Raw genomic sequence first — 19,000 nt, 5'->3', positions numbered from 1 at the left:
ATGGTACTATGAGCAGGTGTTGGAGGTCATCAGTAATCTTTACATAATTGAGGATGGGGAGAACTGAAATTAATTTCCTCAGGCCTCTAATCTTGCGAATGGAGCTCCTTTACTGGCTAATGGGAGGCAGAGATCAAGGCATTGGTAGGGCACAATAGGCAGTGTCAGATCAGATTTTCTTCAAAAGTCAGTAAATGTATGCATGCAGCAGTTCTTAGTGAGTGACAGGAATATTTTCAAAATGTTGCTCTGGCTTTATGTTGTGCAGAGTGCAAAACCAAATAATTATATGTAAACCAACTAGAAAGGAATGATAAACAGACTGGTTTAAATCTAAAGAGATGCTTTGTCAGGCTCAGACAGCTAAGTGGTAGTTCTTTAGGCCTTTTAAAAGCTCAGATGGTGTTGTAGCTACCTGGTACGGCTTCCTGGATCACGTGCTGAGAGGCAGGGAGAGGGCACAGGTTGCTTTTTTGAAAAGGAGCACCAAGGAGTGCTGCAGCCTGTGCAGAGCTCAGCTCATGGCTCTCAGGACCACTGAGCTCCTGCAGTGTATTTAGTATGAGCCTGAAATCCTGCAGCTTGGAGGTGAGGAGTCCTAACCACTCTGAACAGAGGTGTAGGTGGGAGCTCTGTCCCTACTATCATGTTTAGAATTGCTCATAGTCATATCAGTGAGCTGCTTTGTGTGTTTTTTCCTTACTATACTTGCATTATATGCCACATATAACACAAGAGTAATTATGTCCATAGAGCAATGACAGTAGAAAAGAAAAAAAAAAAGAAAATCTGAAGTAATAGTCACTGTTACTGTGTGCATTTAAAAGTCCATTCTGTCACGTTACTGCTGTTAATATGGTGTGACACATCAGATTCCTCATTTTCAGGCTCTTATTTTTTAAGAAGTTGGACTCTTACAGCAGTGGGTCCTACCTCTGGGTAGTTCTGAGAGCAGTGAGAAAGGTTCAATTAATCCTTGTCTCTTCCTGTCTCAGAATTCTACTTTCTTCCAGATATTTTGCTTTAAATTATTCTTTTTTGGAAATGACTTTTCAGTTTTCCTGTATGGCTTCTGAACTATGTTTCCAGGAGGACTCTTCTGCTTTTCAAATTGATGTATGCAATTATCACTTCTTCAAATTGATGTATGTAATTATTTTTTCAGTGGATGAGTACACTAGGAATTGCAGGTAATAATAGTCTTTAGTGTTTGTATCTTGCTGTGTTTACATGAGTTGGAAAGGCCACTGCTCAATTAAGTTTTGGGTTAAAACCCCTATATATTAAGGCCAAAAGTAAATATAAATAAAGACAAGTAAAAAGATTTTGGCAGGTGCTGATAATGGATGCTTCTCAATTTTTTTTGTGCCCTCTGAAAAAATAAATGTATCTTGTTCTATTTTCTTGAGGAGGAAAATTGTGCTTCATTTGGCCTGTTGGATTAGAGCAGGAAGGAAAAGCTGTGAAACTCATTAATGGGGAAGTAGTTTGGTTGCAAGTGTGGGATGCATCACAAATTGCTGTTGGTTATTTCAGGATTCTCAGATTCGCCAGAGTACAGCGTACAGTTTACATCAGCCTCAGGGAAACAAGGAGCATGGCACTGAGCGCAGTGGCAGTCTGTACAAGAAAAGTGATGGGTAAGTACTGCTGCAGTTTGCTGGGAGAAATATTAGCTCCTAAGAGCTCAAGAAATGTAATACAAAATAATTTTAAAACTGTCACCTTTCTTTTTTCTTTTTAAACTAGAATCAGAAAAGTGTGGCAGAAAAGGAAGTGCTCAGTTAAAAATGGTTTTCTTACAATTTCCCATGGTACAGTAAGTATTTGTTTACAGAATTTTATGTACATGGTTGCTAATACAGAAAGGCAAGCTATGCTGGTCTATATTTGTGATTTGGAATTAGCTAGATTCCTGATGCAGTGTTTTGAATATGAGGAAAATATTTTTTAAGGCAGCCTTTTAGAAATATATCAAGACATACACAGTATCTAAAAATACGACTGTTTTAATGTTCATGACTGTTAATGGGGGAAAAGAGCCTTTTTAGTGACACATTTGTTGTAAATGTACATATTTTACCAGGCTATCTAAAAATACAAAATCTAACTTTTTTTAAAGGTATGGTTGGGCATTAAACCATTTTTTAGATATGAATTAAACAGCTTTTTATATTTGCAAGGTAAACTGAGAGTATGCTGAATTGCATTTTTCCCCCAGATTTGCTGCTGTATGGTAGTCTGTTAGCTCCTTAGGATCCTAGGAGTAGCTGTTGGGGAAAATCAAGTCTAAAAACAACTTCTTCCAGAATTACAAGAAATAGAGAATTACAAATTCATCTTTATTACTGCTACCAATATTGGAACATATTAGCTATAACTGTTAAACATTTATTAAAATTTTAAAACTTTATGCTTTCATGGTTTGGACTTTTTGCACTTTGCCTTCAAGTTGGTTGTGCTTTCCTGTAGCATTTTTAAAATTATTTTCTCTAAACTTTTAAGAAAGTTTCTTGAGGCAAAAAATAACTCACTGTCAATATTTCCCATTCTTGGTCTAATAAACAGCCCTGGTTCTTGTTCCTGTTATGAACTGTTCTGTTCTTCATCCTGTTATGCCTGTTGCTATGACTACAAGTTGACCCTGGCAGCAAAAATGAATCAATCTCTCATTTGTGCATCTAAGCACAAACTGCTGCCTTCAGAATTGATAATCAAGAGTTAAGGAGGAGTGTAAAGTCAGGCCTGCAAAGCAGAGTCCTTACTATGGCTTTGGAATTGTGCCCTTGTTTATGCCTCTTCTCATTTGGGTGTGTAGGAGTGTGTCTTTCTCAGAGGGAAGCCTGTCAGTGTGTTCTATGCTGGTGTCTCCATGTGCTGTGATTGTGCCTGCTGTTGGACATGCTGTACTGGTACCAGTAGGAATGTAGCTGGGAGAGCTCAGAGCTGGCAGAGGCTACAAAATCCACTTGTGGAGCAGAATTTGAAAACTTTCACTTGCAAGTACAGTTACTGACTCTATCAAGATACTGTTTTCTTCTCTTTTTATAAGCTGTTTACTGGATGGTCTGACATTTTTAGAAGCAGTATGTTCCCACTGAAATCAGTAGAACCATAGCTGAAAATCATTCCTAAGGGAAATATTCAAATGTGAATTTAGATAGGTGCATTTCACAGGTTTAGTCTCCATGTTTTTCTATTACAACATTAGAAAAGTCCCTTCTTGTTTCAAAATACACTCCTAAAAAGTATTTTCACATATTTGCTCACTTCCCCCTTATATATTGATGACAGTTTTATGTAAAAAATTAATTATTGTTTCACAGACACTGAAACAGGTAGAAGTCATTTTTGTTTGTTAAAATTTTTATAGGCTGCTCTGAATGTCTTCTGAGAATTTCCAAGCTTCTCAGGGTCAATATCAGGGTCAATATCTCCTAGTCTCTGAAATATGATGTATTGTTCTCTCATCCCAGCAGTTCATCAAAATCTCAGAAATTCAGTTGTCAGTTTTGCTTTCTTTATCAAATACAAATTTGTAAATACTTCTCCTTTAAGGTCTAAGTATTCTTCATAGCTTTCTCTGATCATGTAGCCTCTCTTTACGAGGGACTGCTTTGTCAGTCTCTAGAACAGCTATCTTCAAGCAATTGCAGGTTCTTAAACTGGCCTGTCAGGTGCTCTCCTGATGGATGGAGAGAATATGTTTGGTTCTCTGTCAGTCACCCAGCTGTGACCCTGTATGTGCCTGCCTGCATTGGCATATGTGCAGAAGTTATACTTTTAGACAACTAAAAGCTTCAAAGAAATCAGCGTTTGCACATTTAACATACATGGATGAAAAAACAATGAAAGAAGAAGATTGAAACATGTAATTAGGAATTCCTAAGTCCTTTCCAGATCAAGAAGTCCCAAGGCAAAAAGATTTCAGAAACATCAGACTCCTCAAAGCTGGATTTGTGTTTAAAGAAGTTTCGCTGGTTGTTTGCAAAAGAAAGAATATAGGAGACTTCTTATTGAAACTCTTTTTTTGGTCTTTCTTTACTGCTGAAAACCTTACCCTGATGATTAAAGGCAAATATGAAGGCAAAACAATCAGAGTTCATATTTTTATTTTGAAGTTGATCACTGATATCCAGAAGAAATGCATGATGAAATCAGCCAGCCAGTCTGTTAGTGGACATATTTGCTCATGCCTTTTGTAAAATCAGTTCTATATCTCCTGTATTGTCTCAGAGGCCTAACTTGTTGATTCCTACACCTCTGTTTGTTGCTAGAATAGCTTATAAGTCAGTTTTGATGGATAGAGAGTTGCCATTTTTACAGGAAGGAACATGAGTTGATGATCAGGTCTGTGTATGGCATGAAAGGTGGCAGCACTTTTCAGGGTGTTGGCATGTTAACGTATCCAAAAACTCAGCAGTAGTCTGACATTTAATCAGAGACTCAATCAGGAAAGTAAATCTCAGAGGTTTCAAACAAGTAGTGTAATATTAGTTACATTTGTTAGTCTTTTCCATGTCTAGTGTCTCCTAATCCTGCCAAGTGTCTGAATCAGTGTGGCTAAGGAGCTCACACTGCCTTACATCCCTTTGTCTTCAAGCTTCAACTTCTCCCCAGGCAGCACCTGCCATGTGATGGAAGTGTGGTGGGCACAGGCCAGGGAGGCTGCTGGAGAAAAACTGTCAGCTGCAGGAAGGAAGCATGAATGAGGTGCTCTCAGCCACATGCACAGGGGTTTTAATGCCCTTGTTGATGCTGACTTCAGGTTAGGAGTTCTTCAGATAAAAGCTCAAGAACATGTATGGATTCCAAGATCAGCATATTTGCCCAGGGTATGCTGTTGGTGTTGCAGCCATTTCTTTGGGTTGCCAGAACTGAGTTCTCCTGTCCCAAGGGACAAGTCCTGTGGGCATTGCTCCTTCAGACCCCTCTAAAGCATTTTACTGCATTCATTTACAGCTTCATAAGTTAGAGAAAACTAATTAGGTCCCAAATGCACTTCAGATGCAAAGTCTTGGGGCAAGGGGATTTTCTCTTAAACATGAATTGCATTTTTACATTCTGATAGAGCCTGTGAGAAGGGTATATATAAGTTGTCCAGTGTCTATATAATTAATAATTTAGAAATATTTTTATATATTTATATATCATTTATAACTAAATAATTAAAACTGTATGCATTTTTACTACTAAAAGGAAGGCTGGAATTGGAAAAACTATTTATTAGGCAGAGAATACAATGCAATTGTCAATAAATTGTCATCTTGCTGCCTCCAAAACCTCTCTTGGGTATAATTTGTTTTACATTGCCCAGCAAGTGACCTGCACATTTATTGTTTCAAAGCTTGCACGACTTTGTTTTGTCTGCTGCTTATGCTGGGCAAAGCATGAGCATACTATTTTTCAAGGACACCATGCTTTTTTTTTCCCTAACAGGAAAAAAATACCTAATTGTTTCCTTTTTTATGTTGGTCCATGCTTTTGATTTTTTTTTTTAAACTGGTCTGCAGATATAATGGTACTGTTCTGTTTTGGCCAGCTATATTGTTTTATTAGATTGTTTCAAGGGACTCTGTAATCTTTTGACTTCTTGTTCCTTGTTTTTTTGACTTAAATGTTTTCATCAATAAATTTAGATATTGTGAGAATATCTACATTTCTTATGATTCATTGCAAGTTAATAACATTATGTGATAGTAGTAGCTTCATTTGGTAATAGTTTTGTTTAGATATTTAAATCTTATTTTAGCAACTTAGTTTATAAATATTGTTAGAATGCAGCAATAAGTGTGGTAATGAGTTTGTGAATATTGCTATCCTTATAATAGTTCTTTCCTAATGGTTTAATGATGGTTTAATGATTTTTTAGATATTATTGTCTAGAGCAAAGGTTGACTAGTTAAATCTGCTTTCTAATTTAATTATTCTAAAAGAAGAGTGAAACTAGTTATAAATTGTAGGGAGTGAAAGCCATTCCTCAAATCAAGGTTGCAAACAAATCTTTCTAGGTCCTACCCCAGGTCTGTAGCACAGGTAGGTTAAGGGAAAGAAGAGTGCAGAGGTGCTCTTTGAAAAGTTCTTTGTAGCCTTTATGAGTCTTTCAAAATGCAGGTTCCTTGTGAGTCTTGCTCTTAGTAGAACACTGTCACTTTCTGTTCAAAAAGAAACTGATATAGCTGAGAGGAACTTGACTAGAAAATGTATGTCATTATAAAATATACATTATTTCACTAGATATTTTAGTAATCAGCTAGCTCAGTTTACTTTTTTATGTTTGCTGCAAGACTCCTCTGTGAAAACTTACTTTCCTTCACTTAGTTCCCTATAGTGACTTAAAAATTCGGCATTTGTTCTTAACTGGCTATTTGGGGACCCCTTAAAGGCATTAGCAGAAGTCAAAATAATTAATTATTGAAAACTAAACAAGTAATTTTTTAAAACTTAATGTCTGAGTTTTAGGGGAATAAATATAAGGATGAACTTGTCTCTTTTTTGTACCCAGTTCCTTCAGGTAAGTTTTCCTGGTTGGTTGTAATGAAAGAGATTCTACCCTTTTTCTTTTCAAAATTCTAGTGTCTATCCAGCTACCAGTAAACAAAATCATCAAATAAAAGTCGCTTATGAAGCATGATGTGGAAGAAAGCATGAATGAAAACCTGGGGACCTTAAAAATTGAACAGCCATTTGTCAAGTCTTTTTGGCCAGTGGGACATTACCCTGTGCTTTCAATGTGCACCTTTCAGTCAGTGTGGGTGTACTAAAATGTGTATGTTTTATCTTCAAATAGGCTAACCGACCTCCAGCAAAGCTCAATCTGTTAACCTGCCAAGTGAAAACAAACCCTGAGGAGAAAAAGTGTTTTGACCTCATATCACGTAGGTTTGTTGTTCAGGTCTTTTTATTTGCAGCTCATAGCAGAATTTTGCATTATTTCTGTAGATGTGTCAGTAATCCACTAGAACATTTTTGCCATTGTAGAATGCTTCCTTTCATAAAATGCCCTTTCTATGGCAATTTGACCTTTCAGTTATTTTAGCATAATGCAACTAACTGTGCCTGTTTCTTTGGAAAACCATTTGTACTTAAAAGCTGTCTTCACTTCTTTTTTCTATTTAATTTTTGCTGTCTTACAGCACAGTAACTATTTTTTGCTATGACATCACTCTTCATACTAAAAATATCCTAGCTCATCATCTTGAAAAGTTAAAACTTGTGCACAAGATCAAAAGGTGCTTGTTAAACTTTTTAAAATTTAAGTCTGGTGGTTGCTATGCAACTGTGAAGAAAATACTAAAAACATTTTTTGGTTTTATTATTTTGTAATAGATAGAAGGGTGAGATAACAAATCTACATGTTAAACCCACCAAAACAGAATAATTTTTGGATCAGAATGGGATGATATGAAATTGTGTAGTAGAATGTTTCCTTTGTTTTCTAACTAGGATATTTTACTGAAATATGTATCTCAAATTAGCTGGGGAGAAGAATATAAATGTAGTCCTCATTTGTTCCTTTATTGAAGCATAAAATTCTTCTGCATTTGGAAATGTAAGCTGTGCTGCTTATGTGAATGGACTCGAATGCTGTGTGCAACATACAGCTGATTCATTTCTGCTCAAGCAGCTCGGCTTCCCTGTTTGCTTTTGCACTTTCTTTCTTTGTTGATGACTGTGTCATGTTTTGCTCAGTGTCAGCTTACTGCAATGTTACCACACACTTGAAAAGGCATAACTGGCCTCTCAGACTTCTCCAGATTACTTGATCACTTTGTTTTACTGTAGAGTAAAAAAAAAATTCCTTGTTCTTTACAAAATGGAAATTGCTGTATCATGGCAAGATAAAAATCTGTTAATATAGCACTTTCCTTTCTGTTCTTTCATATATCTTCACTGTCTTAATATTTTCCATGCTTGTAGCTATCTTTTAATACCTTTTAGCCTGAATATTTTTCAAACCTTAGAAATTTTCATCTTAGAATATATTTGCCTGTAGCTCTGTTGTTCTCATCAACTATTCTCACTCCAGCTCAGTCATTAAACTGTATCATATCTTATTCTTCATAGACTTACAATGTATTATGCTTTTTTCTTTAGTAGTGCACTATAATAACAATGTTTAGAATTAGAAAAGTAGTAGTAAATTAAAAATTATGAGCTTGGTTTAATTGAAACAGATTGGGGCTCATGCTGATTGTAGTTTGGACTTTGTGTCTGGCTGATATTTTTTGAAGTTTGTGATTATTGAGTTTTAAGAGCTCATTTGAACTCTTTAAGTCTTTTTTATACATACACAAATAAACTCAAATATGGGCTCTGTATTTTACTCCCCTCCCTCCCTCCCAGCAGAATCTATATTTGTGATGATAGAGGTTATATCCAGAACATGGAACATTTCCTTTGCTCTCCTGCTGCTTATGTGATAAAAGCACAGCCCCAAAGAAAGCAGCTTCTGTTTAAAATGCAGGAAGCCACCTTGTGTAAACACAGATGTAATCATACAGGAACTGTAGGTAGTAAGGTGAAACTTCTTAAATGGACTTTTTGTCTGTCAGCACACTCCAGTGATGAGAATACAGACCTTAGGAATCAATTAATTTTAGATTTCATTGAGAGATTTCTGCAAGATGAGTTTTTCAATAACTTGTTTTAATCAGTATGTGAATTATTTATTGTGCAGACGACAGGACATACCACTTTCAAGCAGAGGATGAACAGGAATGTCAAATGTGAGTTACTTTGCTAATTTTATTGTTGACACTGGTGATCTACTGAGACTTACTTTGAACTTCAGAAGTGCCATAACACTTAATAGCAAAATATTGCTGCCATTTTAGATGGACATCTGTGCTACAAAACAGCAAAGAGGAAGCTTTAAATAATGCATTCAAAGGAGATGATAACACAGGAGAAAATAATATTGTCCAGGAACTGACAAAAGAAATTATATCTGAAGTCCAGAGGATGACTGGAAATGATGTTTGTTGTGACTGTGGAGCACAAGGTGACTCAATTAAGCATATTTCTAATTGGTAAAAATTCTTTGTCTCATGAGAATCTTTAAGCTAATGTTTTATACTTTCACTTTTACTCATTATTTCAGAAAAATTATACACTTAGTAGAATATGCTAACAATTTAATGGAACTACTTTAATAAGATTGATTTGCTATGTGCTTATTATCAGAGGGGAGAAAAGTTACTAAGAAGCTTGTTTTTCCCCCATGTATTTTGCTAATTGTAGCTTTTGCTTACCTAAATCAAATGAACTTACATTAAATATGGGTTAATAATGTAAGATTTAGGTAAAACTGAGCAGCCATAAGTTACTTGAACATTTTTTAATACACCTTTTTTCTTTTTATTTTAATCATGTTTGACTAAGTGAGACAGGGAATATGTCTAAGGCTATACCCATTTTGAAAAGAATGCTCCTGTTGACTGTGTTTGCAGTGTTGGTTTTCTTCATCAATGAATTTCTACTTTAACCCTCTTCAAATTATTTTTAAAATCCTGCTGTTTCTTGTGTTCTTTTATGTTGCAGGGGCACTGCAGGACTTAGGGTTTTTTGATGTAAAAGTGTAGCTGCAAACATCTGCTGGGATGCTGTGTGCACTTGACAAATTGATAGTTATTCCAGCAATAAGTACTGGACAGGACTATGGGAAGAGTCAAGCCTGCTGTCTTACAAAGGACAGTGTAAATGGCAACTAACAAACCTTTATCAAACAAATTAATTGCTAAGCTGTCTCAATCTTCAGAAATTAATTATTTGGCTAGAAAATAAGGGAATAATGTAGTAAGTGCAAAATACCAGGAGAAAAGACTCTCAAGGGCTATGAAAGGAGAGGGATGAGCCGTAATGTCTTTGAAGTAGTTGAGTGAGAATCTTGTAGTGTGGGCTGTGTGTGCACTTCTGAATCACTTCTGCTTCACGTGGTTGAAAGTCTATATTCAAAGTACAAAAGAACCCCAACCTGTAAATGTTGTTATTTCAGTTTAAACTGCACCTGTATTCCCAGTTGAGAGTATGACACCCTTTTATTGGTGGTGGGAAAATGCAGTTCCTGAAAGTTGTTTGAAGAATGACAAACTGGAGTGGTTAACGGGCTCCCTTGGATAGCAATGTCTTTCACAAAAATAAAAATTCTCCTCTTCACTTCTCTCAGCATTAAAAAAGGTCCTGGATTTTTTTCCTGGTAGAGTAAATGTAAAAACATAAATTAACAAAAAAAAAAAATCTACAAGAATCTTATTTTACAGAATTTCATTTGTGTATTCTACATTTTCTAGATAAATAATTGCATGAATAAATTTTAATTCTTTGGGTGCCTTCTGTTACAGATCCTACCTGGCTTTCAACAAATTTGGGAATTTTAACTTGCATTGAATGCTCAGGAATCCATAGAGAACTTGGTGTTCACTATTCCAGAATGCAGTCACTTACATTAGATGTGCTGGGAACATCTGAACTTCTGGTAATTAAATTGCTTTTATTAACTTAAAAATAGTACTGTAAAATACTTCTAACACAAGTATATTTTTTGTCACTTTAGCAAGCTGTTCTCATCCTGAAGTTGTCTCTGGATAAACACAATTTAAGAAAGCTTAATTTTTTAAGTTTATTGGAACCTTCTGGAACATAGTGTCCTACTGTAAACTTTTTCTTATCTTAGAACTCAAATTAGTAGAGGCTTAATATTTTTTTATTGTCAAATCTTTTTATCCTGAGTTGCTTTGTAGAAGAACACAGCTGTTTGGCAAATTAATGTGCTTCAGATTAAAAATTGGAGGACTTCACAAATACTTAACCCATTAATTATTTAGCCCTATTTTAGAAGACCACTTTTAATCCCCAAAGGAAAAAAATGTATTCAGCTTTGCTACACAAAGAAGTTACCACTTATCAGCTGCTCCATGACAGTCTGTATGTGTGTTCTTACCCAGCACAGAGTATTTGCATTTATTGTAAGAACTGGTGTCTTAATGGATTATTCTGCAGTTATTTGTTCATGTACTAAATCCCAGTTGAAAATTCACATCCAAAAAAAGTCCCTAATCTGTTTGTTATTGCTGACATAGCAGCAGGCCAAGGAACCAGAAATAAGAGGTCCCAACTCTCATTTTCCCTTGTTCTCCCCTTGTTGTGTCTGTGGCTAATAACTGAACACATTTATTAATTGAACTGTGGGATTTTGTTTTTTAACAGCTTGCAAAGAATATTGGGAATGCTGGATTTAATGAGATTATGGAATTCTGTCTTCCAGTTGATGAGGTGGTCAAACCTAATCCAAGCAGTGATATGTAAGTAAAGAACCACTACTTCTGAGAAAGGCAGGCATTTAATTTAATATTGCTAAGGGGCTGTGCCATTATGGTTTGCACTGGCAGGCCATGGAAGATGTGTAATATCTTATTTATGGTCTTATAGCTGAGGAGTAAACCTTTCTTCTGATGCTTTGCATGTCTGTTTTATTGAGTTTTATCTGGCTGTAGCTACTGTAATAGTAAGGAATATCTTACCAACTCTTTGAATCATGGTTTGTGGGAAAGAAACAAATTAACTATGACTTGTTGGGAACCTTAAAGTCATACAAGGATAGGGATTAAAACCAAAGCAATTAATTTTGTGCTATTTGAAAACAAAATAAATATTGTAAAGAAGTGCACATTTACTTGGAAGATACAGAACAGCATTTAGAAACTACACCTAGGACCGAAGTCCGTGTGGAATGGAGACAGCACATTTAACTGAATTCCTCGAAAGCGCTGAACAGTGATGGCAGAGATACAGCAAGGACAGCTGCCTACTTGGCTGGATACTGCTCATCATGAAAGAGCCAGTAAACAATGCAGAAACAAACCCAGAAGAATTGGCTCTGGATGAAGCTAATTTTACATTAGGTGTATTTTTAGCATTCTGACAAAACCAGTGTTAAACAAGGCAGTTTAGATAATTTTGGACTACTACTATCAATAATAATGCAGAGTATTAATATTAATAATTTAAATTACTAAAAATTTTACCATATGCTGAATCAATATAATAAGAACACTTCTAAAAATTTGTATTTAAAAAGATAATTCCAATTGATACTTCAAAAATTACCAAAATTTGGGCTATTTTGTTGAAACGAGAACCTGATTACTATGAAATGCTTTATGAACAAGAGTTATCCATTGATTCAATTTGTTATTATTTATTGGGGTTTTTTTTTACTTGTTGCCCATTACATAGTATCTAGATGATGTGGTATGACTTTGTCAATTGTCTTCTGTGCAATGCTGTGTTAATCCCAAGAGCTGCTAAGAGCTGCCTTTGGGAGGCAAGCAAACTTCTGTCTTGGAGTGACGGGAAGAGGAGTAGATGTGTTACTGGGCATCTGCAGCAGAAGTGATAACTTGTGCTGAGTCAGGTGGACTAAGTTTTCATCTTGGTTTAGAAATGTTGCTAAAAGTTTCAACACATCCTCCCTGTTACAGTTGTGGTGAAGAGTTTAAAAAACATACTCCTGTGAATTCAAATTCAAGGCCTGGATAGTGGTGTGCAGAGGTATAAGATAGATTTGGTTTTTTTTGGTATCCCATGCCTTCCATCCCTTTCCATCCCCTCCTTGTGTAGGAGTACCAAGTCAGGTAAACATAAACCTGCAAGGCAGCATAAACCAACATTATGAAGCTTTGATGTATCTTCTGTGCACAGAGCTGGATAGTCTTGATCTCAACATCATCACAGGGTTTGGAGGGAGAAATTCATGGTCCATCTTCGTATTGGATATTTGATTCATTTTCTCTTAACTACATTTCATACTTGAAATATGAGACTGCATGGTTACATGCATATTTAAAAAGAAAAATGATCATAATGAAGGATTTCAAATGACTTGCATGTATTTATGGAAATGAAAATATGTATCTTCAGCTGAAAGTTATAGAAGTAAATCACATTCGATTTCAGGAATGCAAGAAAAGATTACATTACTGCCAAGTATATTGAGAGAAAATATGCAAGGAAGAAGCATGCAGACAATGCAGCTAAATTGCATGCTCTTTGTGAAGCAGTGAAATCAAGAGACATTCTTGGATTAGTTCAAGTGTATGCTGATGGGGTGGATCTCACAGAAAAAATTCCACTGGCCAATGGTCATGTAAGTGTTGTAAATTTTATTAAACAAGTTGTTGTAAGTGCAATATACATTCATTAATTAAAAATTATTTGAAATAATATCTGAAACGTTGTTCTGAATGTATGTAATTTTAATGATGTAATTTAACAATAAAAAAAGAAGATATTAAATAGTTTAATCTAAAATTGTTTCCAAGTGCTATCTTATTTTAAATTTATTAAAACATTAAATATTAAAGCATTCAATAATCCATTCGTTTTCAACTCATTTATTTATTTATTTACCTTAAAGGAACAAAAGGGACACAGTAAGTCTTCACAGATGTTTTAATGGTAGCCTGTTTGAGTATTTTGAAATTTCGTGTTTAATTTGATTTAATTCGTGTCTTACTAAAATTTCTTCTTCTTCAGAAGAAGAAACAAATATCATTTTTCATTTTATTCTTAGGAGCAAGATGAAACAGCACTGCACCTTGCTGTTAGATCAGTTGATCGAACATCCCTTCATATAGTTGACTTTTTAGTGCAGAACAGGTAAGTATGGAAAGCTAAATATTGACATTGCTTTTATGTAAAGTTATATAAATGCTAAATAAATACAATTACTAAAGTACTAAAGCTGTATTTGCAAATGCAATTTTATTCTTTGAAAATCTTCTGATGAGAGTAGCTTAATAATATAGATGAGGAAACTTATGTTTAATTACCTTTCTTCTTTCTTGTACTCCAAAAGTGGCAATCTAGATAAGCAAACCTGTAAAGGTAGCACAGCCCTGCATTACTGCTGTCTAACAGACAACGTTGAGTGCCTCAAACTGCTGCTGAGAGGGAAGGCTTCTATTGAAATAGGTAAAAGGGTAATGTGTACTTCAATTTCCTATTTGTCATTGCTTCAGATAGGAAACAGTGAAGTTGGAATAAGTGCATTTTCTCCTCCGTTGTTTGTCATAATTCTGTAAATCTTCATTTTCATTATTAGAGAATGAGTATTCACTGTTTATTTCAAGTTAAAAATTGACCTATATATTACACTTAGTTTTTAAATTGGCTTAGATTTTTAATTGCTATTTTGTTGTCAAGTTATATTACTGCCATTTCATGGCTATCATTCATATATATATTTATGGCATCTTTAATTGCTACTGCTTGTCATGTTCTGAGGGTTGATATGAGCTGGATCTACCTATAAAAGAAAGGGATGAGTTTTCAAGTGTGTTGCTCTGGTACTTTATTATGCAGGTTTGTCTTTAGTAATGGACATGTTAATAGTGACACCTCTCATCATGCATTTCTTTTTTTGCTGTAATATAGCAAATGAAGCAGGAGAGACACCACTTGATATAGCTAAACGTTTAAAACATACTCACTGTGAAGAATTGGTGAGTATTGTGTCATTCTGTGTGTGCATTTCATGTCTGATCATTTAACAGTTTGCAGCTGAATATCCAGTGAATCTATTCCAGATGCAATAGTGATGTAGTAGAAATAGTTATGTCCTCAGAAATGGTCATATGCTTACATAAAGTTGTATGCTTTTAAGAAGAAAACAATATTTTTCTTCAGATGCAAGGGAGTGGTTGAGTCACCTTTCTTGGAGGTATTCAGAAATATTCATAGATAGGGTGATGGTTTAGTGGTGGATGTGGCAGTTCTGGGTTCATGGCTGGATCTTAAAGGTCTTTTCCAGCCTAAATGATTCTATGAATTGAAGTGTCTGGCATCTCCTTTAAATCTAATTACTAAAGTACTTTTTATGAGTGAAGGCCTTGATGAAGGCAATTGTCTTGTTGCCCAGAGAAGTTGTGGATGCCTCATCATAGTAGGGGGATCAAAGCTTCTTAATAAGTCACTCGGATTCAAGGAAACTGCCATTGCAGTTAATTTCTTTGAATTGCAATTTCTAAATCAGAGCAAATACAATGTGGTGCTTCTTATCACGAAATGGAGAATGGATCTACAATGGTTAATGAAATGTCTAGTTACTTTTGATTTATTTGTGTTGTATTTGGTAACACAGCATAATTTCAATTTACTTCAGTGCAATTCAATTTACTTTCCAGATTGCTGAAATCAAGATTCTTCCTATTTGTGGACTTTGTTTGCTTTTAAATATGTTGTTTTAAAATAAGTACTGCCCATAACATAAGTGTCAACAGTCATCTTTTTTTTCCTTAGCTTACTCAAGCACTGTCTGGAAGATTTAATTCTCATGTTCATGTAGAATATGAATGGCGGTTACTTCATGAAGATCTGGATGAAAGTGATGATGATGTGGATGAAAAGCTACAGGTTTGTATCAATATTATTTTTCTGTACACATGCATGTGTAAGTGTGATGTTCATAATTATTTCAATAACTTAGCTTTTACTATAGGTATGATGACACTGAAATAAATCTCTGTAGTTAAATGCAGTAGCTTAAATTTGTGTTTCTGGAATTATAGTTGGTCTTCTTTTTCCTCTTAAAAAATGACGATATGGTCCCAAATTATTAGCCATGTGTTATATATTCTTTTCAATCAAGTTAATAGTTGGTTTCAATATATCGGGAATATTTAGATCTGCTGATTGTGAAGCAGATCCAACATGAACTGGGAAAATTGCCTTTACAATGGAAGGCACCTCACACTATCTCCTCATGTTTGTAAAATATCTCCAGTCAATGGCTCTAACTTTAAAACAGTTTATACATTGTTTTGTCTTTAACTGAACCTGTGCATTAAATAAGCTGCACCATTAACAGCAGGGTAGGGTCTTAATTCTGAATCTTCACGTATAAAATAATTTTTCAATTTCATGCTTTTCAAACCTGAAATGTCTAGTGGAGTTGTGGCACTTTTAGGTCCAGAATCACAGAATGGTTGGGGTTGGAAGTCTCACCTCCCTGTTACACCAGGATCACCTGGAGCCAGTTGCCTAGGACCGTATCCAGATGGCCTGAATGATGGTCATATTGCAAAACATTTCAATAGCACAGAAACTTCATTGCATTTTCAAAATTTAATTTCTGAAATCTGTGAGCTGCTAGATCCAGTTCTTCTGCATGAGCATACTCTATCCTCATATTTATGTACTCCTATATATTTTATCACCCTCCAGATAATAACAATAGTAATGATGATCATTTTGATAAAACAAATTGAAACCTTTAGAGGTCTCATGTTTTTCAAGTGTAAAAGTTTTTGGTTCTTTACAAATGCTATTCCCTTTCTGGCATGATCTAGATTTGTTTTTTGATCTGTTCTTGTCCTTCACTTTCTTCATTGTTGCCAGTTGCCTTCTGCAGTAAGTGAGGGGTTTTTTTTGGCTAGTCCCTGAGCTCCATCTCATATAGGAAGATATCTGCTACTCAACAGTGTGGCTAAAATTATGAAGCTCCTATTTCATTGCCCACTCTTAGTAAGTTTATACTCCAAGGACTTTTGAAAGGAGATTAAAGACTATTAATCACAGAGTCCCAGTGTCTGTGACTACATTGTTCACACAGGTGAATACTGTTGTTGCTTAGGATCACATCAGAGTTTTGTTTTTAAATGTCGAGCTATTGGATGTATTTTGCTGGTAAGACAACTGAATAGATTTTGTAATCTATGTCAGAAGAGGTCATGTCTGAAATTTAAGTTATTTTAGTCCAGAATATTTAATATATGAAAGATTCTAACCTAAAAGAAGGTTAAGATAATTCAACTGGTTTCTGCTGTTGTTGTACACCATGGCTGCCTGGTCCTGCCTCAGCTTTTGCCTCCACTCTGGCACACATTTGTCCCTGTACTGAGCTGCTTCAGTTTGGTGAAGTTTGAACCAGTGAAAAGCTGAATAATAAACATGAAAAAGAACTTCTGCTGGTTTAGAAAGCGGCAGAAGGTGTGGGCTGAAACAAGTCCCAGAACTAGGACAGTGGAGAGGTCAGGGAATGGAGAGTGTCAGCCAATGAGGAGTGAGGCTGCTAAGCCAAAGCAAGGGTAGGGACTATAATGTACATAATTCTGCTAAATCTTGGAGTTATAATGCTGTGCTATAACAGATCTAAAGGCCCTACATGATGAATCCAGAAGTAATCATTGAATGTATTGAGAGGAAAATCAATTGCTTTTTAGTGATACTGTTGATGTAAATCTTTATTCTGCCTAAATGCTATTACTATAAATTATTATTTTAATTTCATACAGACAATATGTCAGTATGGCATGTTTATCTAGCACTATTTCTGAAGGTATATTTATGCTCTCTGGGCTGTGGATTGTTGAAGTCCATTGCTGTACTAGCCGTATGAATTTGTAACTCCAGCTATTTTAATTATCATTTGATAATAGTAATGACTATGCTTGCTGTTGAAACAGGAAGAATGATGCTAAGTGCAGAGGATTGCTGTAAATCTCAAAATCAGCTAATCAGATAGAATTTGATAATGTGTGTAGGATGAGCAATGTTCCATCCCAGCTGCCAACTGAAGTAATCTCCCAAATTTACCCAGTAATACTAGTGAGCTAAAAAGAGTTTAAGAGAAGTTTTGGCTATTCATTTGCTGTAGGCTGAGCTACAGGTAGAATACTTAGATGAAATCTTGTCTGGGTCATGGGATCATGATCATCCATTTGGGATTTAGCTCTGCTGAACTTCAGATGAGGCTTAGGACCTACAGTTATTTATTTAGTTTTGAAAATACTGCTGGATATTTTGATGCAGGAAAACTTTATTTGATCCAGCCTGAAAATCTATTCTGGTCATCTGTAGAAGTATAGCCTTGTATGTATAGGGATACAGTATATCCTGTAGCAGTGTACTACAGAAGAAATAAAAATAGATTAATAGTTTTGAAGTGCAATTCACCTTAAATCTTTTGTTGTTGTTGTTAGGGTGCATTGTTAGGGTGCACAGTTTTTTTGTCTTGAAGAGGGCAGAATGTAGGTTTTAGGTTATGTATTAAAAGCAACAGAAATGCATTTTAGACACCATTTTTTCTTTCTAGAAACGAATAACTTTCTATTAACTAATACATAAAATGAGTGCAAGTAATATGATATCAATGAGTACTTTTTTTATTGTGTTAAAGCAACCCAGTCCCAACCGGAGAGAGGACAGACCTGTCAGCTTCTACCAGCTTGGATCAAACCAACTTCAGCCTAATGTAGCATCCTTGGCAAGAGATGCAGCAAACATTGCTAAGGACAAGCAAAGAGGATTTATGCCAAGTATATTACAGAATGAAACATATGGAGCAATACTCAGTGGCAGTCCACCTCCCATTCAGCCTGCAGTACCTGTTACAAGTAGTGCACCTCCTCTACCTCCAAGGAATATTGGCAAAGGTACTAGAAAATATAATTGTACATTAGAAGAATACCATCATAACTTTAAAAAAAATAAAGAAAAAAATAGGTTTTCTCTTATTTAGCACAGGTAAGTATTGGCCTCATTGTACATCCTTGACGTGAATCTACATAACGTCTTCTGAGTTTGATTATTGGTATACCTGCAAGGCAGTACACAGTTGTGTTTGGGAAAACAATACCCAGATAACCTCACCAGAGTTAAACCATTTATTAAAAGGATGTCTACTCATGTAGCTCATCAATTTTTTTGTTATAGTCAATCTTTTCATACTTCTGTTTCTTGAAGGCATCATTGTCAGGGTTCACTGTAAAGATAAAATTTCAATAGCATTTGTCTGCCATGAAGCTTTGTTTCAGACCTCAGAAAATGGAGAGTGTATGCAGAGCATGAGATTTTAACCTTGCAGATTCTTCTCTTAATAAATACATGCTTCAGAGTTGTTGAAATAAAAGTCTAAGTGTCATGATGTGGAAAACTGGATGATTTTAGCGACCTGATAGCTGACTGAAAACACAGCTGCCAATTACTGGTTGTCCCTAGA

The 19,000-nt window shown here is 35.4% G+C and overlaps 1 protein-coding gene across 3 annotated transcripts in view; it reads left to right on the top strand.

Annotated features, from left to right (window-relative positions):
* Positions 1-19,000, top strand: part of ASAP2 (ArfGAP with SH3 domain, ankyrin repeat and PH domain 2) — an 84,946-nt gene that overhangs the window by 51,615 nt on the left and 14,331 nt on the right. For all 3 annotated transcript variants that reach the window (XM_054279546.1, XM_054279545.1, XM_054279544.1), the window contains exons 10-22: positions 1,537-1,640; positions 1,750-1,819; positions 6,791-6,878; positions 8,681-8,729; positions 8,838-9,004; positions 10,344-10,477; positions 11,209-11,303; positions 12,958-13,147; positions 13,574-13,659; positions 13,859-13,974; positions 14,437-14,504; positions 15,301-15,414; positions 18,179-18,434. In XM_054279546.1, coding sequence (XP_054135521.1) covers positions 1,537-1,640; positions 1,750-1,819; positions 6,791-6,878; positions 8,681-8,729; positions 8,838-9,004; positions 10,344-10,477; positions 11,209-11,303; positions 12,958-13,147; positions 13,574-13,659; positions 13,859-13,974; positions 14,437-14,504; positions 15,301-15,414; positions 18,179-18,434 — 1,537 coding nt within the window. The remainder of the gene's footprint in view (positions 1-1,536; positions 1,641-1,749; positions 1,820-6,790; positions 6,879-8,680; positions 8,730-8,837; positions 9,005-10,343; positions 10,478-11,208; positions 11,304-12,957; positions 13,148-13,573; positions 13,660-13,858; positions 13,975-14,436; positions 14,505-15,300; positions 15,415-18,178; positions 18,435-19,000) is intronic.

Source organism: Melozone crissalis, unplaced genomic scaffold (assembly GCF_028551555.1).
Source record: "Melozone crissalis strain CALT ecotype California unplaced genomic scaffold, PUWL_Pcris_2 ptg000027l_1, whole genome shotgun sequence".
Lineage (NCBI taxonomy): Eukaryota > Metazoa > Chordata > Aves > Passeriformes > Passerellidae > Melozone > Melozone crissalis.
The sequence above is the reverse complement of the archived record's forward strand: the minus strand, read 5'-3'. Positions and strand labels throughout refer to the sequence as shown.